We start from the raw sequence: 19,978 nt of genomic DNA, 5'->3' as shown, positions 1-19,978 counted from the left end.
TTTGAACTAGACTAAATATATATTTACTACTAAGGAACAGCAACATTTTTGGCTCTAATGGAGTGAAAGTGGCTTCAGTTGTTGAAACGCAAAGAAATATTTTATCTATTACCGTAGATCAAACTTTGCCAATTTTTTGGGAATCATTAAGAAAATATTATGTCGATGGCCAGATTTAGCAGAAATGCACAAACCGCGCACACATATAGAATGTCTACAGTATACACATGCTTCACTGCACAGTAAATATGTTTAATGTATAAATGCATTTACTGTCAAAACAAGAATTAAATAAGAAAGTCCTTAATACTAATTTACACGATATGATGGAAAAAAAGACTGTGTGGAATGTCTCCTGGGCATGTGGCTGTGATGTTCAGACATTAGAATGAAGATGGGCTTTTGGCTAAAAATAAAATGCTCACATTAGTCGTGACTGTAAACAAAACAGAGAGAGCCCCATTGATGGTAAGTTGTGTGGACAGGATCTGATTGCAGCTGGAAGCTCGCTGAGGTATTACAGCTTAATTATTTTTTTGGAGCTGACCGAGCATTAATCCATACGACGAAGGCGGAAATCCAAAGATGCAATATGCACATAGTATACGGTAATTCTGCATTCTTGTAGTTCTCTAGCCATGTCCATGTTCGCCGTACATTTCCCCATTATTATCTGTGCACCTTCTACACCCGTATTAACCCCTTCATGACTGGAGGTATTTTCGTTTTTGCGTTTTCGTTTTTTGCTCCCCTTCTTCGCAGAGCCTTAACTTTTTTTTTATTTTTCGGGCAAAATGGCCATGTGAGGGCTTGCTCTTTGCGGGACAAGTTGTACTTTTGAACAACACCATTAGTTTTAATATATCGTGTACTGTAATTTGTGAAAAAAAAATTCCAAGTGTTGTGAAATTGCAAAAAAAAAAATGCAATTCCACAGTTTTTTGTTGTTTTTTTTTAACCATGTTCACTAAATGCTAAAATTGACCTGCCATTTTGATTCTCCAGGTCATTGAGTTCATAGACACCAAACATGTCTAGGTTCTTTTTTATTTAAGTAGTGGAAAAAAAAAATCCAAACTTTGGTTAAAAAAAAATAAAATGGTGTCATTCTCCGATACCCGTAGTGTCTCCATTTTTCATTATCTCGGGTTGAGTAAGGGCTTATTTTTGCCACAAAGCTGTCATTTTTATTGATACCATTTTGGTGTAGATACGATCTTATCATAGAATCATAGAATCGTAGAGTTGGAAGGGACCTCCTGGGCCATCTGGTCCAACCCCCTGCTCAAAGCAGGATTCGCTAAATCATCCCAGTCAGATGTCTGTCCAGCCTCTGTTTGAAGACTTCCATTGAAGGAGAACTCACCACTTCTCGTGGCAGCCTGTTCCACTCATTGATCACTCTAACTGTCAAAAAGTTTTTTCTAATATCTAATCTGTGTCTCCTCCCATTCAGTTTCATCCCATTGCTTCTAGTCTTTCCTTGTGCAAATGAGAATAAAGTTGATCCTTCTACAATGTGACAGCCCTTTAGATATTTGTAGACAGCTATTAAGTCTCCTCTGTCTTCTCTTTTGCAAACTAAACATTCCCAAATCCTGCAACCTTTTCTCATAAGACAGGGTTTGCAGACCGGTCACCATTCTGGTCGCTCTTTTCTGAACTTGCTCCAGTTTCTTGATGTCTTTTTTAAAATGTGGTGCCCAAAACTGGACACAATATTCCAGATGAGGTCTGACCAAAGAGGAGTAGAGGGAAATAATGACTTCACGTGATCTAGACTGTATGCTTCTGTTAATACATCCTAGAATTGCATTTGCCTTTTTTGCTGCTGCATCACACTGTTGACTCATATTCAGTCTGTGATCTATTAGTATACCCAAGTCTTTTTCACATGTGCTGTTGCTTAGCCCCATTCCTCCCATTCTGTATATGCTTTTTTCATTTTTATTGCCCAGATGTAGTACTTTGCATTTCTCCCTGTTAAAAACCATTCTGTTAGTTGCTGCCCACTTCTCCAGTTTATTTAAATCTTTTTGAATCCTCTATCTCTCTTCTCTAGTATTAGCTATCCCTCCTAGCTTTGTGTCATCAGCAAATTTAATCAGTTTACCCTCAATTCCTTCATCTAAATCGTCTGTTATTGTATTTTATTGCAATGTAGCGGCGACCAAAAAAAAGAGAATTCTGGCATTTTTAATTTTTTTTCTTGTTAGAAGGTTTAGCGATCAGGTTAATTTTTTTTTATATTGATAGATCAGGCAATTCTGAATGTGACGATACAAAATGTATGTATTTGATTTTTTTTGTTTTATTTTGAATGGGGGGTCATTTGAAAGTTTATATATTTTTTCATTGTTTTAATATTTTTAAAAACATTTTTTTACTTTTTGCATGCTTCAGTAGTCTCCATGGGAGACTAGAAACTGCAGTTGTCTGATTGCCTCTTCTGCACACAGGTGATGATCAGATCGCCTTTGTGTAGAAGAAATGCTCACTTGCTATGAGCGTCGACCACCGGGTGGCGCTCATAGTAATCCGGCTATGACAACCATAGAGGTACGCTGAAGACATCTGGTTGTCATGTCAACCCATCAGTGAACTGCGATCACGTGACAGGGTCACCCATGGGTGGGATTTCCGACGCGCTTCCGGTAAGCGTGAGTCAGAGATGGACAGCTGCATTTAACAGGTTAACAGCCACGGCTGGATCCGAGATTCCACCTGTGGCTATTAGAGGCACATGTCAGCTGTTCAAAATAGCTGATGTGCCGGGAAACATGTGGACTCGGCACCGGAGCCCACATCAAAAGGAGGAATTCCAACGTGGCTGTATTATTACGCCCAATGTCAGAAAGGGGATAAACAGATCTCTGGGTATTTAAAGCTAATATATCCCCAATATCTACAAGGAGAAGGTCAAAGAATTGTCCAGAGCTGGATTCCATCTTTTTCATCCATAAGATTATGTAACCCATGCTCTACTACATTGTCGCCTAGTGCTTGGTAAAAATGCTGTGTATAAATATATGTTGTATTTTTGTTAAAGTGAATCTGTCCCCAGTTTTTTTGCTGTAATCTGAGAGCAGTATAATATACAGGCAGACACCCTTATTCCAGCAATGTATCACTTGCAGATTTGATCAAATCAGTTTTCTCTGCTGCAGATCTACCAGTTCTCTGAATGCTGAGCTTTGTATAACCCCACCCACACCACTGATTGGCAGCTTCCTGTGTACACTGTGCATAGGCAGAAACCTGACAAACTGTGGTGAGGGCGGGGTTATATAGAGCTCATGAGTATGGAGGACTACATTGAATTGATAATCTTCTGCTGATAAAACTGATTTTTATCAAAGCTACATTAAGCACCCCAGTAAGTGACACATCTCTGGAATAAGCGTCTCTGTCTCTAAATTAAGCTGGTCTCATATTTAGTGACAAATTACCTTTAAGCCTTTTTTATACGCCACCAACGTCAGCTTTTCCTAATTTACATGCATGCTCCTCTCTTGTAGGAAGCTTACTCAGTAGCGCGGCAATTCAATTTGATTCCTCCAATATGTGAGCAAGCAGAGTATCACATGTTTCAGAGAGAAAAGGTTGAAGTTCAACTCCCAGAACTGTTTCATAAAATTGGTAAGTTACAGTTTCAACAATAAAACACTTGATATAAGTGATATAAGAACTATCGCGGGGATGCATACAGTGCTTAATGGGGTATTCCAGTTTCTAAAAAAATGTATCTCAGTTTGCATATATCCAAAACATATGTAAAGAGTAGAGTTGAGCGAATATGTTCAGATTCGGTCGTTAAATATGAATTTGCCATATTGGTACCCTATTTGTGTTGAATATATGTTTAATGATCAGTTCTGAACTTATTTGGTAATTTCTCCTCCCATTGACTCGGCTATGTTTGGCGAATATTGCAAAAACAATATTCTCACCGATCGTAATCGTCACAGAAATTTTAAAAATTTGCACAACACTAGTAAAGGCCATCTGCAACAACCTCCCCCCCACCCCACTGAAAACACGTGGCAGAAGATATCTGCTGAAAATATACATGGTTTATACATATCATATACTCCCCAGCAACATGCCCGCTGTCTTGGGGTCGTACTTGACTCCGAGCTTTCCTTCGCCCCCCACATTCGATCACTGACTCGCTCTTGTCATCTGCACCTCAAAAGCATCTCTAGAATTCGACCTTTTCTTACTTTTGACTCTGCAAAAACTCTTACTGTTTCTCTTATTCATTCTCGTCTCGACTATTGTAACTCTCTTCTAATTGGTCTCCCTCTTACCAAACCCTCCCCTCTCCCATCTGTCTTGAATGCCGCAGCCAGGATCTTATTCCTCACCAATCGTGACACCGATGCCTCTACCTTGTGCCAGTCATTACACTGGCTACCCATCCACTCCAGAATTCAGTATAAACTTATTACCCTCACCCACAAAGCCCTCCATGGCTCAGCACCACCCTACATATCCTCCCTTGTTTCAGTATACCACCCTACCCGCGCCCTCCACTCTGCTGATGACCTGAGGTTAGCATCCTCAATATTCAGAACCTCCCACTCCCATCTCCAAGACTTTACACATGCTGTGCCAATGCTTTGGAATGCACTTCCCAGGTCAATACGATTAGTCCCCAATCCCCACAATTTTAAGTGTGCCCTGAAAACGCATTTATTCAGACTGGCCTATCGCCTCAACACATTAACCTAATCTATCCCTGTGTGGCAGAGCCAAAAGTTTTACCATAACCAGGTTCCATGTTCCCACATGCTTTATGCATCCATTAGCCCTCTGTGTCTGTACCGTTACTTAACATTATGGCTGGTCCATACAATCAGGGCCACTGTTACCACCCACCTTTCGTGTCTCCCTCTTTCCTCATAGACTGTAAGCTTGCGAGCAGGGCCCTCATTCCTCTTGGTATCTGTTATAATCTATGTGATTATTGTTATGCTGTAATGTCTATTGTCTGTACAAATCCCCTGTGAAATGTAAAGTGCTGCGGAATATGTCGGCGCTATAGAAATAACATTTTTTATTATTATTATTATTATCAAGCATCCTCCAAATACAAACGGGTACATTTATAATACACCAGGTCATTCTTTATCCAGAAGCCCTCTGGAGTAAGGTGCAGAAAATGTAGGCGCATGTCTTAATTAATTTGACTCCTCTTTGATCTTTGGACTTTCTGTGTAACAGAAAATAAAACTCATGCTGATCTCATCTACATAGTAAACCAATTTTCTAGAGTTCATTTTGTTAACTGCAGCCATCATAAATTGTTATGGCCAGTGCCAAAAATTGCAAAATTTGGGGACAAATACCCATTATTCCAAGTTTTGAAACTTTTATCTGGTGTTAAGGTGGTGAAACATTTTTTTTTTTGATTACCCCAGCTCTCCATTTTTCAAACATCCTTTGACTTTGCTCTCTCTATCAATAAAATCCACTACTAAGCTAAGTTGGCTAAAATCCACCGTTATCAGTCTTTTTTTTCCCATCCAGTTGGAGATCCTCTCGACATGAAATTGTCAAGCAATCCCGTGGAAAATGTATGGTAGATGTTCACAAAATCCAGAATACAGTTTTGTCACTGTAGCTTATAGAGATAAGCAAAGAAGGCATGAGAAATGTACTATCTACAGATAGTGTGTAGATAACCACCATGAGACACATTGTGCTATCAATTATTGCGGCATATGTTCCTTTCAGGTCCCTGTTCGCACGCATCTATGTAGTGATTTCCAGGGTTTAAAAAAAACAACAACTTTTTTTCCTTCCAAAAATGTCCACCATTTGGTTATGGTTTTGTAATGCCGCTTCATTCACTTTGCTGGTGCTTACACACATGCAGTATATTGAAAATAATATATAACTTAGTAAATTGACTCATCAAAACCCAAAATCATAGATTGGTCTTCCCTCCATTGTTAATATGCACTGTCATATGAACTGTAGAATTTCAGAGAGATAAGTCTCTGTTCATCATTGGGGGTTTTGTTCTCTAAACTTCTAGGTGTTGGCGCTATGACGTGGTCACCGCTTGCTTGTGGAATAGTATCGGGAAAATATGATGGCGGCATTCCTCCTTATTCTAGAGCATCACTCAAGGTCAGTGTGGGAATTGCTGATCTGTTGTAGTCCACCAATAACGAATTGCTCAAAACTAAGGGATTCTGGAGACTCTTAAGAAAGTTGCGTGATCCTGCAGAACTTATAACAATGGCCTTATTCCTTGAGCTTGTGCTTTCCAAAAATAAGTAAGAGTAGACTTGAAAACCACAAGACAGAAGATGAAAACTCAAAACGAGGTTTAACTAGTCTTCACCGAGGAACAAGAGATAGCATGTTGCCTTAACCCTGTATCTAAATATATTAACATCCTACCCTTGTTGGTGAAAGCCCAACCCTAAAGCAAGTGCCCTTCCCTTAGACAAAGCCTTGACTCAAGGTCTTATGTTCCATAAATATTAGACCAATGTTGACCAAACCCACCGATAATGATGGATTCGACTGACAGTGTAATGTGTATGGAGGCCACTGACACCTGATCGTCGGGGAGATTGCAGTGGGGCATATTTGGTTTCAGACTGCGGATCCCTTTATTCTCCCGGAGATAAGTCATCGCCAATCATGTCTGTCCACGGCTTTCTCCCTGAATACACAGGTGCGCTCGTCAAAACAAGCACTTCTGTCTATGGGAGAGATGGCTGTCACGCAAAAGCATAAGCATCGGCCAACAACCGTCCACTGTGGATGTAATGTTTAAAGGGTTTGAACAAAATTCTCCATCTCTAAAGGAACTAGCACTGACAATAGCTTCCCCATAATCGTATTATGTTAAGTCCGTAGAAATGAATAGACATCCATGCATTAGGGGCCACTATTTACAGCTGTACTCTGGATAACAGATGCCGATGAAGTCATCTAATCACACCTAATGGGGCAAATGGCCAGGGACTTTCTCCATATTAAAATACTAACCATAGAGTTCCTGTTGATGATTTACTTGTTTCTAAACAAAAATGATTTCCTCTATCTTTTGAAGGGTTATCAGTGGTTAAAAGACAAGATCCTGAGTGAAGAAGGACGACGACAGCAAGCAAAACTGAAAGAGCTGCAGGCCATCGCAGAGCGTCTTGGCTGCACTCTTCCCCAGTTAGCCATCGGTTAGTACCTAATGTATGAGCGCAGCTTCATAGATTGGGGGTATATGACTCGTCCTTGAGTTTGACCTTCCATGACATGTATGGCCTGAAGAATCTGCCCTATGGTGTATTAGGGTTTGGGAGTAGCTTAGGATTTCTTGACTGCAGACCCATTAGTGAGTCCTATTCAGCTATTTATATGTTTTCTAGTCAGACTTTAAGTCTCTCAAACAATTTTTTACAGCCTGGTGTCTGAGGAATGAAGGAGTCAGTTCAGTCTTGTTAGGGGCATCAAATGCTGACCAACTACTGGAGAATATTGGAGCAATACAGGTTTGTATATGTAATTGTAAATGTTGCGAGATCTCACACCGGTCGTCACATTATAGGTTTATTTGGGTTTAAAAAAGAAAAGCCGTTTGCATATTGTGTATCCTGCCATTGGTTCAATAAACAAATTTAAAAAAAATTAAAAAAAAAGCTAAGCTCCCCTTGAGTTCACCCTTTTCAGTGGACTGAATTTGGTATTCTAGCTTTGTTTCATTCTCTTGTATGAACCGAGCTGCAATACCAGACTCCGCCATAGTGACGCTGTGTGTGGTAGAAACAAAGCCTTTTTCTACTTTTATATAACCCCTATAGTCGTCATATAATAACATGGACGTTTGCCACTTGGAAGCTTTCAGTGTCTGTGGTAAAGCCAATGAGACAGGTTTATGGAAATGGTGAGTTACAAGTAGTATCTTTCTACAGAGTTACCCACTGGGACACCTATCCAAGAAGTATCATTTCTCCTTGCGGAGAATGACATGCTAAGCATGTCGAGATGAGGAGACTTAAAGCCGCAATGCTCTTCTGTGAAATATGCTAATTATGCAAATTGTCTCTTCAGAGAGGAAGAGGACTAGAACTCTAGTGCCACCTATTGGATGTAGCAATCCTAAAAGTCAGTGTCGACTCTTTAACGAGCCTTGTTACATGACTTAGGATAAAAGCCAAAACCAGAATCTCAATTTGCAGACACTGTGTTTCAGGGTACTGCCTTTCATCAGTACTTCCAATAGGTGGAACTAGAGTTCTAGTCCTCTTCCTCTCTGAAGAGAAAATTTGCATAATTACCACTGGGACAGCAAAATGTACTTAAGTGGTTTATACGGTACATTATACAGCTCTGGCAAAAATTAAGAGACCACTGCACAGTTTTATAAAAATCAGCAGGTTAATCTTTGCGAAGGACGTATGAATCAAGCCGCATACAAGGTTATCCTGGAAAAACAGTTGATTCCTTCTGCTCAGGCAATGTTCCCCAACACTGAGGACTGGTTTTTCCTGCAGGACAATGCGCCATGCCACACAGCTAGGTCAATCAATGTGTGGATGAAGGACCAACACATCAAATCCCTGCCATGGGCAGCCCAATCTCCAGCCCTGAACCCCATTGAAAACCTCTGGAATGTAATCAAGAGGAAGATGGATATTCACAAGCCATCAAACAAAGAAGAACTGCTTACATTTTTGTACCAGAAGTGGCATAAGGTCACCCAAAAGCAGTGTGAAAGACTGGTGGAAAGCATGCCAAGACGAAAAGCTGTGATTAAAAATCATGGTTATTCCACAAAATATTGGTTTCAGAACTCTTCCAGAGTTAAAACATTAGTATTGTTGTTTCTAAATGGTTATGAACTTGTTTTCTAAGCATTATTTGAAGTCTGCAAGCACTGCATTTTTTTGTTATTCTGACCATTCCTCATTTTCTGAAAATAAATACAAAATTTATTGCTTGGAAATTCGGAGACATGTTGTCAGTAGTTTATAGAATAAAAGAGCAATTTACATTTTACTCAAAAATATACCTATAAAGAGAAAAATCAGACAAACTGAACATTTTGCAGTGGTCTCTTAATTTTTGGCAGAGCGGTATGTACATTTTTATGTTTGGGACTATTGTAATCCTATTAATTGTTTTCCAAATAGACAAAAAAACAAAATGTATTTTATGTAAAGAGTATTGATGAGCGAGTATACTCGTTGCTCGGGTGGTCTCCGAGTATTTTGGCGTTCTCAGAGATTTCATTTTTGTCGCTGTAGCTTCATGATTTGCGGCTGCTAGACAGCCTGAATACATGTGTGGAATGCCTGTTTGTTAGGGAATTCCCACATGTATTCAGCCTGTCTACAAGTCGCAAATCATGCAGCTGAGACAACGAAAACTGAATCTCCAAGCACGCCAAAATACTCGGAGGACACCCGAGCATGCTCAGAAAAACCCGAGCAACAAGTATACTCGCTCCTGACTAGTAAAGAGGACCTAGTTTTTTATTTAATTAATCAATGGTTCACATGAAAATAAGCAACTTTTTAATTTTATCATATAAATTGGTTTCTTTCTCCTGGATTTATTTTTACTCTCAATTTATAGGTAAAATCTGTTTTCAGTTGAAGCAGATTTTTCAATTACTGAGATAGATGACAATTGGTGATTTTAAAATTTTAGGAAGAGAGGAGGAGCTAGAGGCAGACACAGACAGACATTCTAGGAAGGAGCTATAGGCAGACAGAGACATTCTAGGGAGGAGCTAGAGGCAGACACAGGCATTCTAGGGAGGAGCTAGAAGCAGACACAGACATTCTAGGGAGGAGCTAGAGGCAGATGCAGACATTCTAGGGAAGAGCGAGAGGCAGACGCAGACATTCTAGGGAGGAGCTAGAGGCAGACACAGACAGACATTCTAGGAAGGAGCTATAGGCAGACAGACATTCTAGGGAGGAGCTAGAGGCAGACACAGACATTCTAGGGAGGAGCTAGAGGCAGATGCAGACATTCTAGGGAGGAGCGAGAGGCAGATACAGATATTCTAGGGAGGAGCTAGAGGCAGACGCAGACATTCTAGGGAGGAGCTAGAGGCAGACGCAGACATTCTAGGGAGGAGCTAGAGGCAGACGCAGACATTCTAGGGAGGAGCTAGAGGCAGACGCAGACATTCTAGGGAGGAGCTAGAGGCAGAAGCAGACATTCTAGGGAGGAGCTAGAGGCAGACGCGGACATTCTAGGGAGGAGCTAGAGGCAGACGCAGACATTCTAGGGAGAAGCTAGAGGCAGACAGACATTCTAGGGAGAAGCTAGATACAGACACAGACATTCTAAGGAGAAGCTAGAGGCAGACACTGACATTCTAGGGTGGAGCTAGATACAGACATTCTAGGGAGGAGCTAGAGGTAGACACAGATATTCAGCTGCAAGTTCCCCTGAAACAGTTAAAGTTCTCTATAGAACTTTATGAGCACCAACTACCACCTCCTAGCAAAAAGAAAGTTTGTATGCACTGAAGACAGATTTTAAGTGTGAATTCAGAATAAATGATCAGTCCTGGTAAAGAAAGAAGCAGTTTACTATAATAACTTTAAGATATATTACATATTTTCTTATTTTCACATGTACTATTGATTTATTCAGGGGAAAAAAATGAAGCAATGGTTTCTCTTTACCGCTTAGAATTAACTATTTATATTGTCCTGTTTGTTATTCTTTTCCCTTGCAGGTCCTTCCAAAGTTATCCTCTTCCATAATTCACGAGATTGATAGTATTTTGGGCAACAAGCCATATAGCAAAAAAGACTATCGGTCTTAATTTTGGATGCTCCAGTAGCGGACTGTCTCTGCTCTGCTTTGGTTCTTCAACTTGCCTGCTTTAAGCTTTATTGAATCCAAGTGGAGTGTGGTTGCATCCAAGAAAATAACATTTTCCAGATACTGTCAGGAAACTGTTCAAAAGTATTAAATGTGAGAAACCATACGCTTAATGTATACAAATCTACGCTGACTTCTTTAGCCGCACAATAACGTAGTCACAGAATGAGTGATGTCTGTGGTAATGGGGAAAACAAATGTTAACATCAATTCTTATGTTCAGTGTGTCCATCTTTGTGAACTCAGGTCTAATTTCAGTATTTCCTCAACTGTTGGCAATGGTGCCGCAGTGCTTTACTTTGGTTTTTTTTATTATGTTGCATAAATAATCACCTCCCCATTTCTTAATATTGTCTTTTAAGAACTGGAATTTCTTTTCTTTTTTTGTACTTAATTGTGCTTTACCATTAAATCTCCATACCTCATATAGGATTAAAGAAAAATAATTTGATATATTTTTGTTCCTTTTTTTGTTGTTTTTTATGATTTTATTCAACTTTACTTTACTCTTACTTTTTTATTTTTGTACCAGTGACCTCTTGAACAAGTCTTAGGTGTCATCTTCATTTTTTTCAAGGTTCTTGGAAGAACTATTGTCATTTTATTTAATTGCTAGGGTTGAGCAGTTCACATATCTGGCAGATTTATACTGCGTCAACAAACCTGATTTGTATCCTGGGGGGCTGGGAGCTACAAAGTGATTTCACATGCTCGGCTGTTACGGTCATAGAAATGCATTATTGTCCTCAATTTAACACCGAAGTGATCGTAGATTGTGCAAAAGTCACGCTTAATTACAACCAGTGTGGAAAGCAACATACTCCGGTGACTATGCATTGTCGTTCGACTGTTGCGGAGTTTTGTCGTAGAGAAACTATTGGGGGGAATTGGGAGTTGTATTGCATATCTCCACTGGGTAGGATACCGGTAAAGTCGCAGCATCAACCTTAGGAGAAGGTGCCAGTATTGATTTTTTTTTTGGAGCCTTTGACATATGCAGGTGCTTTCATTTGCTCATTTCCAATATTCAACCCTATCCTGTTTTGCATATCTGTTTAACTATGTTTGCACCGCAGACTTGAATTTTCTGTTTTTGTGTAGATATCGGCACACATACAGTAACATTTCCTCCTGGCAAAGACTTGCACTACTTTCATGAATGATCAGTAGGCTTGTACTTAACTGGCAGTGGAAGTCAACATTTTTCTTTTTGGTTCCTCTCTTGGGCCTTTGTGTAAAACTCAATTTTTTTCCAGAGGGTAAGATATTTCCGTGTATTACGGTCTCCAATATGTTATAGATTCAGGACAATATTTATTCTTTTCACGTTCTTTTCGGAAAAAAGATCCAAAATTTACAATTCTTATTGAAAGCGCCAAGAACAATTTGACTTTTTTTTTTTCCCCTGCTCATCTTATTTTCTTGCCCCTTGTTCTGTTATTGACCTTCTCATCACTTAACATTTTCAGTGTTTTTTTTTTTTTTTTGGTGAAAGTATGAATCTTCAACGATGGCTGATGAGATGTCTCTAAGGTCTCTTTCAGCAGAGTCCGCTCTTTTTTCAGTGTTTTGCAGTCAATTTTCAGCAGTGCCCCAGTTTTTATAAATATAGTTTCATCAGTGAAGTTCTTAGGTTATTTTAAAAAAAATTTCAAAGCTTCTCCTACCCATTGCAATGTTAACAATGGACGGATTCCATGCGCTGTATGTGATTTTCACAGACCCATAGACCTAGACGAGAAATTTTGATCTATAATTTCGATAAAAATTTGACATATCTCTTTGGTTTTTTTTCCTTGTATCAAGTTTTACGCACAAAACCTTATCTTTCATGTATTTTAAATTTTATTTCTTTTTCCCTAAATTTCTGATTATTTTTCTATGACTGGAAAATTAATGTAATGATAGGAACAGCCAAAGTGCACTAAAAATGAAATAAAAAAACAAAAAAAATCAGAAAAAAAAATTCATATATATTGTACACGTGTATACAGAAGAAAATGTTATGGCAATGTTATACTAAAAAATGTAGTGATTCAGAAATCCGTTTTTTCTTTTTTTTTTTTTTTTCCCCGTAAAGTAAAAACTGTAACCGCTCCTATTCTACATTGCTTTCAAGTGAATGTTAATCTTCTGATATACCAGTATTTGCATCTATTTTCTTCACCTCTGGATAGGGGTTGTAGAGGAAATAAAAAATACCTGAATTTGGGTCTATTTACTGTAAGAATAATTGAAGAAATTCTCTTTTTTTTGTGTGTTAGGAAATAATCTGTTTAGTGTGGAAATGAAAATGGGAGCACAAAAATTAATTAGATTCCGCTACTAATTAGAAAACATGTAACAGATAAGGAGTTTATTTTGATAATTGGTTCTCTTAGGGCGATTGATGTAAAAATTTCCTCCTAGATTGCTACTTGTCCAGATGCAGCTGCTTGGAGCGCACGGAAAATGAACATTATTTTAATTAAAATTAACCGCGGCATCATAAATGCGGTATTTTTTATTCTCTGCATTCTCGTGACATAACTATAATTCAAGCAAAGCATTCAGAAAAAAGTCATTTAAATATTTTAAACAGAATTAGAATTTGTACATTTTTTAATACATCTTCTGGCGTAGGATTTTTTTTTTTTTTAACTTGGGGAAAAAAATTAAAGTGATCTACAGACGTAACTGAAGACTCCATTAAAGGGGTTATGTGGGATTGGGACAAAAGTTTGGCAGTCACTTTTTGACTCCAAGACTGTCACTATTCCCTGTACTCTATGGCAGTCAGGTGACTTCATGTATGTGATTTGCACACCTACGGTCACATGCTGACTAGTCTCATCCGGCTTCTTTCAATTCTTTTTTTTCTAGTTGGCTCGTGACCATTAGAATACAAATGACATGCAGTCACCTGACTAGCGCGGGAAATGGCGACAGTGTGTGCTATCACGATTCGACAAAGTGTCTGCAAACCCAGAAACCCCTTTAAATGTAATGAATGCCATATCAGAGAGGATGCATATTATATTTCTAATTTTTGGGGGGTCAAGTAAATTATTAGGCAATGACTGGGGCCGTGGCCTAGCTCCTCTGAAAAGAACAGTATAAGACTCCGAAATTCCACTTTTCACGAGAGTCAGAAGGCTGCCACACACATCAGCTGGTCCTGCCGAAATTGCTGGGTTCGGCCGACTTTTATCTGATGTGTATGGAGACCTAGAAAAGCGAAAAGGTCTTACAAAATAGTGTGTAGTTTATATAATGCGAGGCAAAAGAGCCTGCCATCAGTGTTATCTTTTCATGTTAGTTTTTCTTATGTCTTTTTGTGTTTATTTTAGTTTTAATTGCGGATACCGATCCATTTATGGGTGATTCACTGTGTCGGGACCTATTGTACTTTGATTATGAGGTGCAATGAAATAACGAAGGTTTTAAGAAATGTAAAACTTTGGCTTAAGTTTGCTTAGCCTACTTCGAAGTGCTCTTTTCTTCCTGAAATGCTCGTTTAGCTTTCATTCTGATCCATTCGCATAATGTGATGTACGACGAACACCGAGGAGCTAATGGGACCGCGTGTTCGATGCGAGCTAGTGACGGAGACTAATAGCCATTGATCTGTATGACGTGACTACGCTGGTAGTTGACATGGCAGCGCAGGCCTTGTCTGCCGCTGTGCTTGGAGTCCAGTCACACGAAGGATGCATGCCTCTATCTGTGCTGACCAATGAGGGGATGAAAGCCACTGAATGTAATTTTCAACCACATCTCAATATCTCCATTTGTATCTGGGCCTCATTTCTCCGAATCTGCCTTGTTGCCCCTAGCAACCAGTAACATAGCCGCTTTAGTTTTGTATGGAAATTGAAGCTAAGCTTAGGTTGTTAGGGGCAACAAGGCCTCATTTTTGGCCCTGTAGGTTTCTTTCTGCCTTTTTTTTTCTCGTTTTATTATTATTTTTATGTACTCCTGTATTTGGTGCCTGGTCCGCTGTGAAGGCCGACACCCATTTTTATAGTCACTTGTAGTAAATTTATTGCCAAACTTAAAGTTGGCGGGAATTTGCCGTTAGTTATGCTTTTACGTTCCGCATCTATCTATATCATTTACCATACTTTTAGCTAGACCTAACTTGACTGTGACCCGCTAATTAAAACTGAGTTTACACCGTATATATGATTACCCGTTTACGCACAGAAATGACTCGATGTCATGAGATTATCAACCTCTCATTTGTGGAATTTAATAAATCCCTTCTGAAAAGGATGAATAGGGAAACTAAATTCCCATCCATGATGAAAGTCTTGAAATCGGCGCTCGACTTTTCCATTATAGGGTTACATTGAGGTTGCCCGACAGGCTCAGAAACCACAAAAATGAGAATGAAAAAAAAATAGGCTTTAGTAAATAATGTTATATAGAGAAAATTCTGCAAAAAAAAAAATTAACTCTACAAATATAAAAATCCGTAAAATACCATTATTCTAAAGACAATTTGTAGGTTACAAACTATTTAAAAAAATTCCAGAAGCTATCATTTTTAATACTTTATCTGTCATTAAGAAAATATTTATAATACTTACAAAAAATAAATTCCAAATGATAGAAGAAAGTCTAAATCAAAGTGAAAAGTCTAAACCTTAGGAAAGGTTGATAATCTCTGCAGTTGATCATGTTTAGTGGAAATATCATAAATATATTAAAGGGTAAGGCCAAATTCCGATTCTGTGTACGAATCGTGATGCACCGAGTGATCAACGGTCTCCTGACCCAAACTTGACAAGCCTCATAGGCATATATGAAGCTGTGGAGAACAGGTCCGCAGACATGGATTATGGTTGACGGATGTCTGAATTTGCCCTTAGTCCTGCTAAGCTCACTTCCGCATTGGTAGAGCTGATGGCGTCATGTCTACTGATAATTGCAGGAGTGTGAACAGAGCAGGACTAACCCTTTAACTTCTTGTGATATTAATTTATTTTTCTATTTTGGGGATAGACTATAACATCTTTTTTGATATTGTTTTACTCTGTTCTGAAAATGTTTTTGTTTTGGTACAACATTTCAATTTTGGAGCCTTATCAGGGTATTGGAGTATAATCTGGATATTTTTTTTTGCAACTCCATTTTATAAATACACGTATGTGCACCCATCACCTCTACTCAGCGCGGTCGGACATTTTGGGAATGTAGTGTTATTGTTGACATATCCGGTCTCTGCGATCACTGGACTTCAAAATGGCCGCCCCTGCCACGTACAGAAGACAAGTGCACTTTATCATGCTTTAACACTTGCATTCAGGATGGGGGATTGAATCTGACTGTTTGTCTCATGTTTTGTTCATGTGTAAATAAGGAAATGCTGTCTTTTTTATATATATATCTCTGTACATATATTGTTTGAGTTGAGCTGCATTACATTATGGACTGAGATTGCAGTGTGCATTTTGCTTCTGGACACAGGTTCAGAGATTAACAGCTAATGTATTAATGGAATGACAGCAAAATAAAACAAAAAATCTGAACTTTTTCATTTGTGCTGTGTTTTTTTGTCTTTGTTTTTCATTACTTGTGTGACTTATCAGGAGATCAAAAGTTTATACCGCTGTCAAAAATAGAGTTCTGAATGATATAGATCAAAACTGTGAGCGTTGGATCAGTGCCTGCCCTCTCCACTGTCGACAGGTAATTGAAGCAGGTTATCTGATGGATTGCAGACATGGAGTGTGTGCAGAATAATTAACAAATAGCTGACAGTTGTTGGAGGGGAAAATTTGACTGTGTACATCCTCATTATCAAAGAGGTGTTAATAAATGCAAGGTGAAAATATCTGCCTGAACGCAGAATGTACAGCTCCATATCAGAGACCTCACATGCCAATGAAAGCTCAATATTTTCTATGAGTTTTGACACAATCCATGGATATATCCATGATTTGGAAACATATTCGCATCTGTGGGTAAAATCGCCAAAGTTTTGGTAGTTGGCAATCCACAGGAACGCAATATCTCCTTGAATTATGGATATATCATATTGACGTGTGGTATTTATAGAATGCTTGAAGGATGTTCGGTAAGATGACGGCCATATTGTTTCTCTAGGAGGTTCCAGGTGGAAAAAATGAGCACCAGCTTAAATATGTTATAAAACTCTATTAGAAAATAATCAGGTGTGTCCTTCTCTTACCTTATCGAAGGTAGGAGTGAGGGGTCTGGTGAGACCCTTTATAACATCTCATCTACCAAACATCAAGGTCAAACCCCAGAAGAAGCAACAAGTATTCCAGATCTGTCCATGTTTCCTTCTACGTTCTCTTCCACCTGAAGCTCTCACGGATCCAATTCTGTATTTCATTTACATGGTTTTCGCCGCTATGTCTTTTTATTATTTCACTTTTTGTAACTTTTTTTATGCAGTGTACTTTGTATAAGGGTACGTGCCCATGATCAGAAATAGCAGTGAACATACGCTGCGTCCAAAGCGCTGCTACTTTCCGATCGTGGAAACGTAACCTAAGAAATCTAAATTTTATACGTTTATTCCTTGCCGCTCTAAACGCACCAACAAATGCTGAAGATGGATTGAATAGCTTGGCTGTGTTACCCTGTGTATACCAGAGTGCAAGAAGAGTACCTATCGGGTGCTCTAGAAAGATGGCTGGTGTGTAACCCAGTGCAGGTATCTCCCTGGCCTATCAAAACGATGAGCGGTGGCAGTGAAAAGTGTAGTGTGGATGTGAGACCTGGCTGTGGGGTGCGCTCAGCCCATTGACAACGTATTGCTATAGGTGAGTGGACGAAAGAGTGTGGGTGGGAAGCAGAGTCTCACTTTACATTAGGATCCGAGTCAAGAGTGGCACAAGTGAGTGGTGGTCATGACAAATTGGTGGCAGCAATAGTGGTGATCCTGACAACCACGAACACTGTTGGTGCATTGAATAAAATGAAATATATGTACACAGTCATTTCTCTTTTGTGTTGCTTATCTTTCTTTTATCTATCCTTTAATATTTTCTTTCCTTGTGTCTACTATATGGGCCGCTTCCTTCTGATGTGATGTCAACTCTGTGACCCAATCGGATGTCTCACAGCTTCTGCTCCTCCTCTCTTACATCACATGGTCACCCTAACACAAAGGGAACTGCAGCTGCCATTCCCTCCTCCCTGTATTTTCTTTGCTATATACTTCTTTGGTTTTTTTTTCCTTAGGGAAGGAGTATTGTAAATACCTTTGTACAACTACACGTTTTTATAAATTCGTACCACGATTTTTTTTATGTCCTCTAATTCATTATGGAACATCTCTTATTGATTGGCAATTGTGAAAATGCAGCAGTTTGTCTGCATTTTGTTTCTGGTGTGAATGTTAATCACTTTTTTTTTTTTTTTTTTTTTAATGGTGACGGTTTTTTTATTTAGTGTTTCCTTTTTCCCATCAGAAGACTTTTTACCTTAAATTTACAGGTGTCGGGAGAATGTAACAACTAGAAATGCCTTTTGTGATGATGATTATTTTCTTCTTTGATCTCCTTTAAGGGAATCCTACATCTCCATGTTTAAAGGTGTTGTCCAGGACTTTAACACTGATGGCATAGTCTTAGGATAGGTCATCGATGTCTGATCCGTGGGGGTGCCACACTTGGTCGATCAGCTGTGTGTCGGCTCAGTTGATGGAATAGTGGCCACGGCAAGGTATGGCAGAACTACCTACTATTGATTTGAATAGGTAGCCGATGTGCAGTGGGAGGGATAAACTCCTGAAGATTTGCAGTTTAGGCCAGCAGAATAGTTATGCCTCCGGTCCTCTCCAACGCTGCAATAGCTCTGGAGGAGCAGAGGGACATTAACGCTGTCTGGATCATACGCTCCAGCAATCTGGAAACTTTAGATTACTGCGATGGCCGATTACCTAAACAAGAATTAAACAATAAAATAATGCAAAACAATAAAATCGTCTCCAGAGGATTTCTAATAAGAATATAATTGCTTCCGTATACAAGCACTTTGCAATTTTAATTATTATTAATGTTGACATCCGATAATCCAGATTAGACGTGAATGATTTTCGCAGCAAATTCACAAGACAAATGCCAATCGTACACCTATTGATGAGGATTTGTTGCTGCAGATTTTCCTGCAGAATCTGAAAGGTTAAAGGCGGAAAAAAAAGTTACAAAACCCACAATTAATTGCTTGCATAATAACTTAAAGATTTTGACTCCCCACCCCTCTCTTACCCAACAAGGCTTGTGCACATGACTGTATTACTGGCCCGACAAAACATCGGATTGCTCTCTGACCAATGTTAGTTTATGGGGCATTGCATATGTCTGATGTTTTCCTCAGAGTCTGCCCGAAGAACATAAAAATCTCTGCATACGGAGTTTGATCTGATATTCGGACCTCACTCTGCCATGCACATCGGTGAGTGCGTGGGAAACATCAGACTGAACTCTGATCACATCTGAGTGCAGTCCGATTTCCGTGCACTGACAGAATGGAGAAGTTTTTTCATCTTTGCATCTGAGTGAATCCAATCACACTCCAATCAGTCTAAATTTAAGTTGCTTATTCAAACAAATCCACTTAAGTTGTAATGTACATTGCAAGGAATGGCAAATTAGGCACATCCTAACACTATATGCAAAATTTCATAGTGCTCCTTCATCGGTAAGTTACCGCATATCTACTGTATGACGGGAGAGAGCAAAGCATTTATAAAGACTAGTGATGAACAAATGTGCGTGGATTAGGTGTTATCTCAGCATGCTCAGGTTCTAACAGAGTGTCTTCGATGTGCTCGGAAAAATATGTTCGAGTCCCCGCGGCTGTTCGACAGTCAAAACAAATGCAGTGATTATCTGTTTGGGAGGCCATCCCTATTTGTGTTGTGGCTGTCGATTTTCAAGACCTGCAGCCACAGGGACTTGAACGTAATTTTTGAGCATGCCGAAGACACTCGGTTAGCACCAGAGCATGCTGAGAACCTAATCCGAGCACATTCACTCATCCCTAATAAAGACTCCAAAATCTTGGTGCAATATACAGGTATTGCATGGAGCGTCCTTTAAAGGCTGAATTGGCTTTGACCTGGAGAGCGGAGTATTTGGTAGTGCTTAACCTAGAT

The 19,978-nt window shown here is 39.3% G+C and overlaps 1 protein-coding gene across 14 annotated transcripts in view; it reads left to right on the top strand.

Annotated features, from left to right (window-relative positions):
- KCNAB2 (potassium voltage-gated channel subfamily A regulatory beta subunit 2) overlaps positions 1-16,380 on the top strand; it is a 356,959-nt gene extending 340,579 nt beyond the window's left edge. For all 14 annotated transcript variants that reach the window (XM_073561784.1, XM_073561780.1, XM_073561788.1 and 11 more), the window contains 5 exons: positions 3,519-3,639; positions 6,044-6,138; positions 7,076-7,196; positions 7,420-7,508; positions 10,715-16,380. In XM_073561784.1, the coding sequence (XP_073417885.1) occupies positions 3,519-3,639; positions 6,044-6,138; positions 7,076-7,196; positions 7,420-7,508; positions 10,715-10,804 (516 nt within the window). In that variant the 3' untranslated portion in view covers positions 10,805-16,380. The remainder of the gene's footprint in view (positions 1-3,518; positions 3,640-6,043; positions 6,139-7,075; positions 7,197-7,419; positions 7,509-10,714) is intronic.
- The last annotated feature ends 3,598 nt before the right edge of the window (positions 16,381-19,978 follow it).

This window comes from Dendrobates tinctorius, unplaced genomic scaffold (assembly GCF_039654945.1).
Source record: "Dendrobates tinctorius isolate UK_male_01 unplaced genomic scaffold, ASM3965494v1 ptg000326l, whole genome shotgun sequence".
Lineage (NCBI taxonomy): Eukaryota > Metazoa > Chordata > Amphibia > Anura > Dendrobatidae > Dendrobates > Dendrobates tinctorius.
This window is presented reverse-complemented; position numbering and strand designations above follow the sequence as displayed.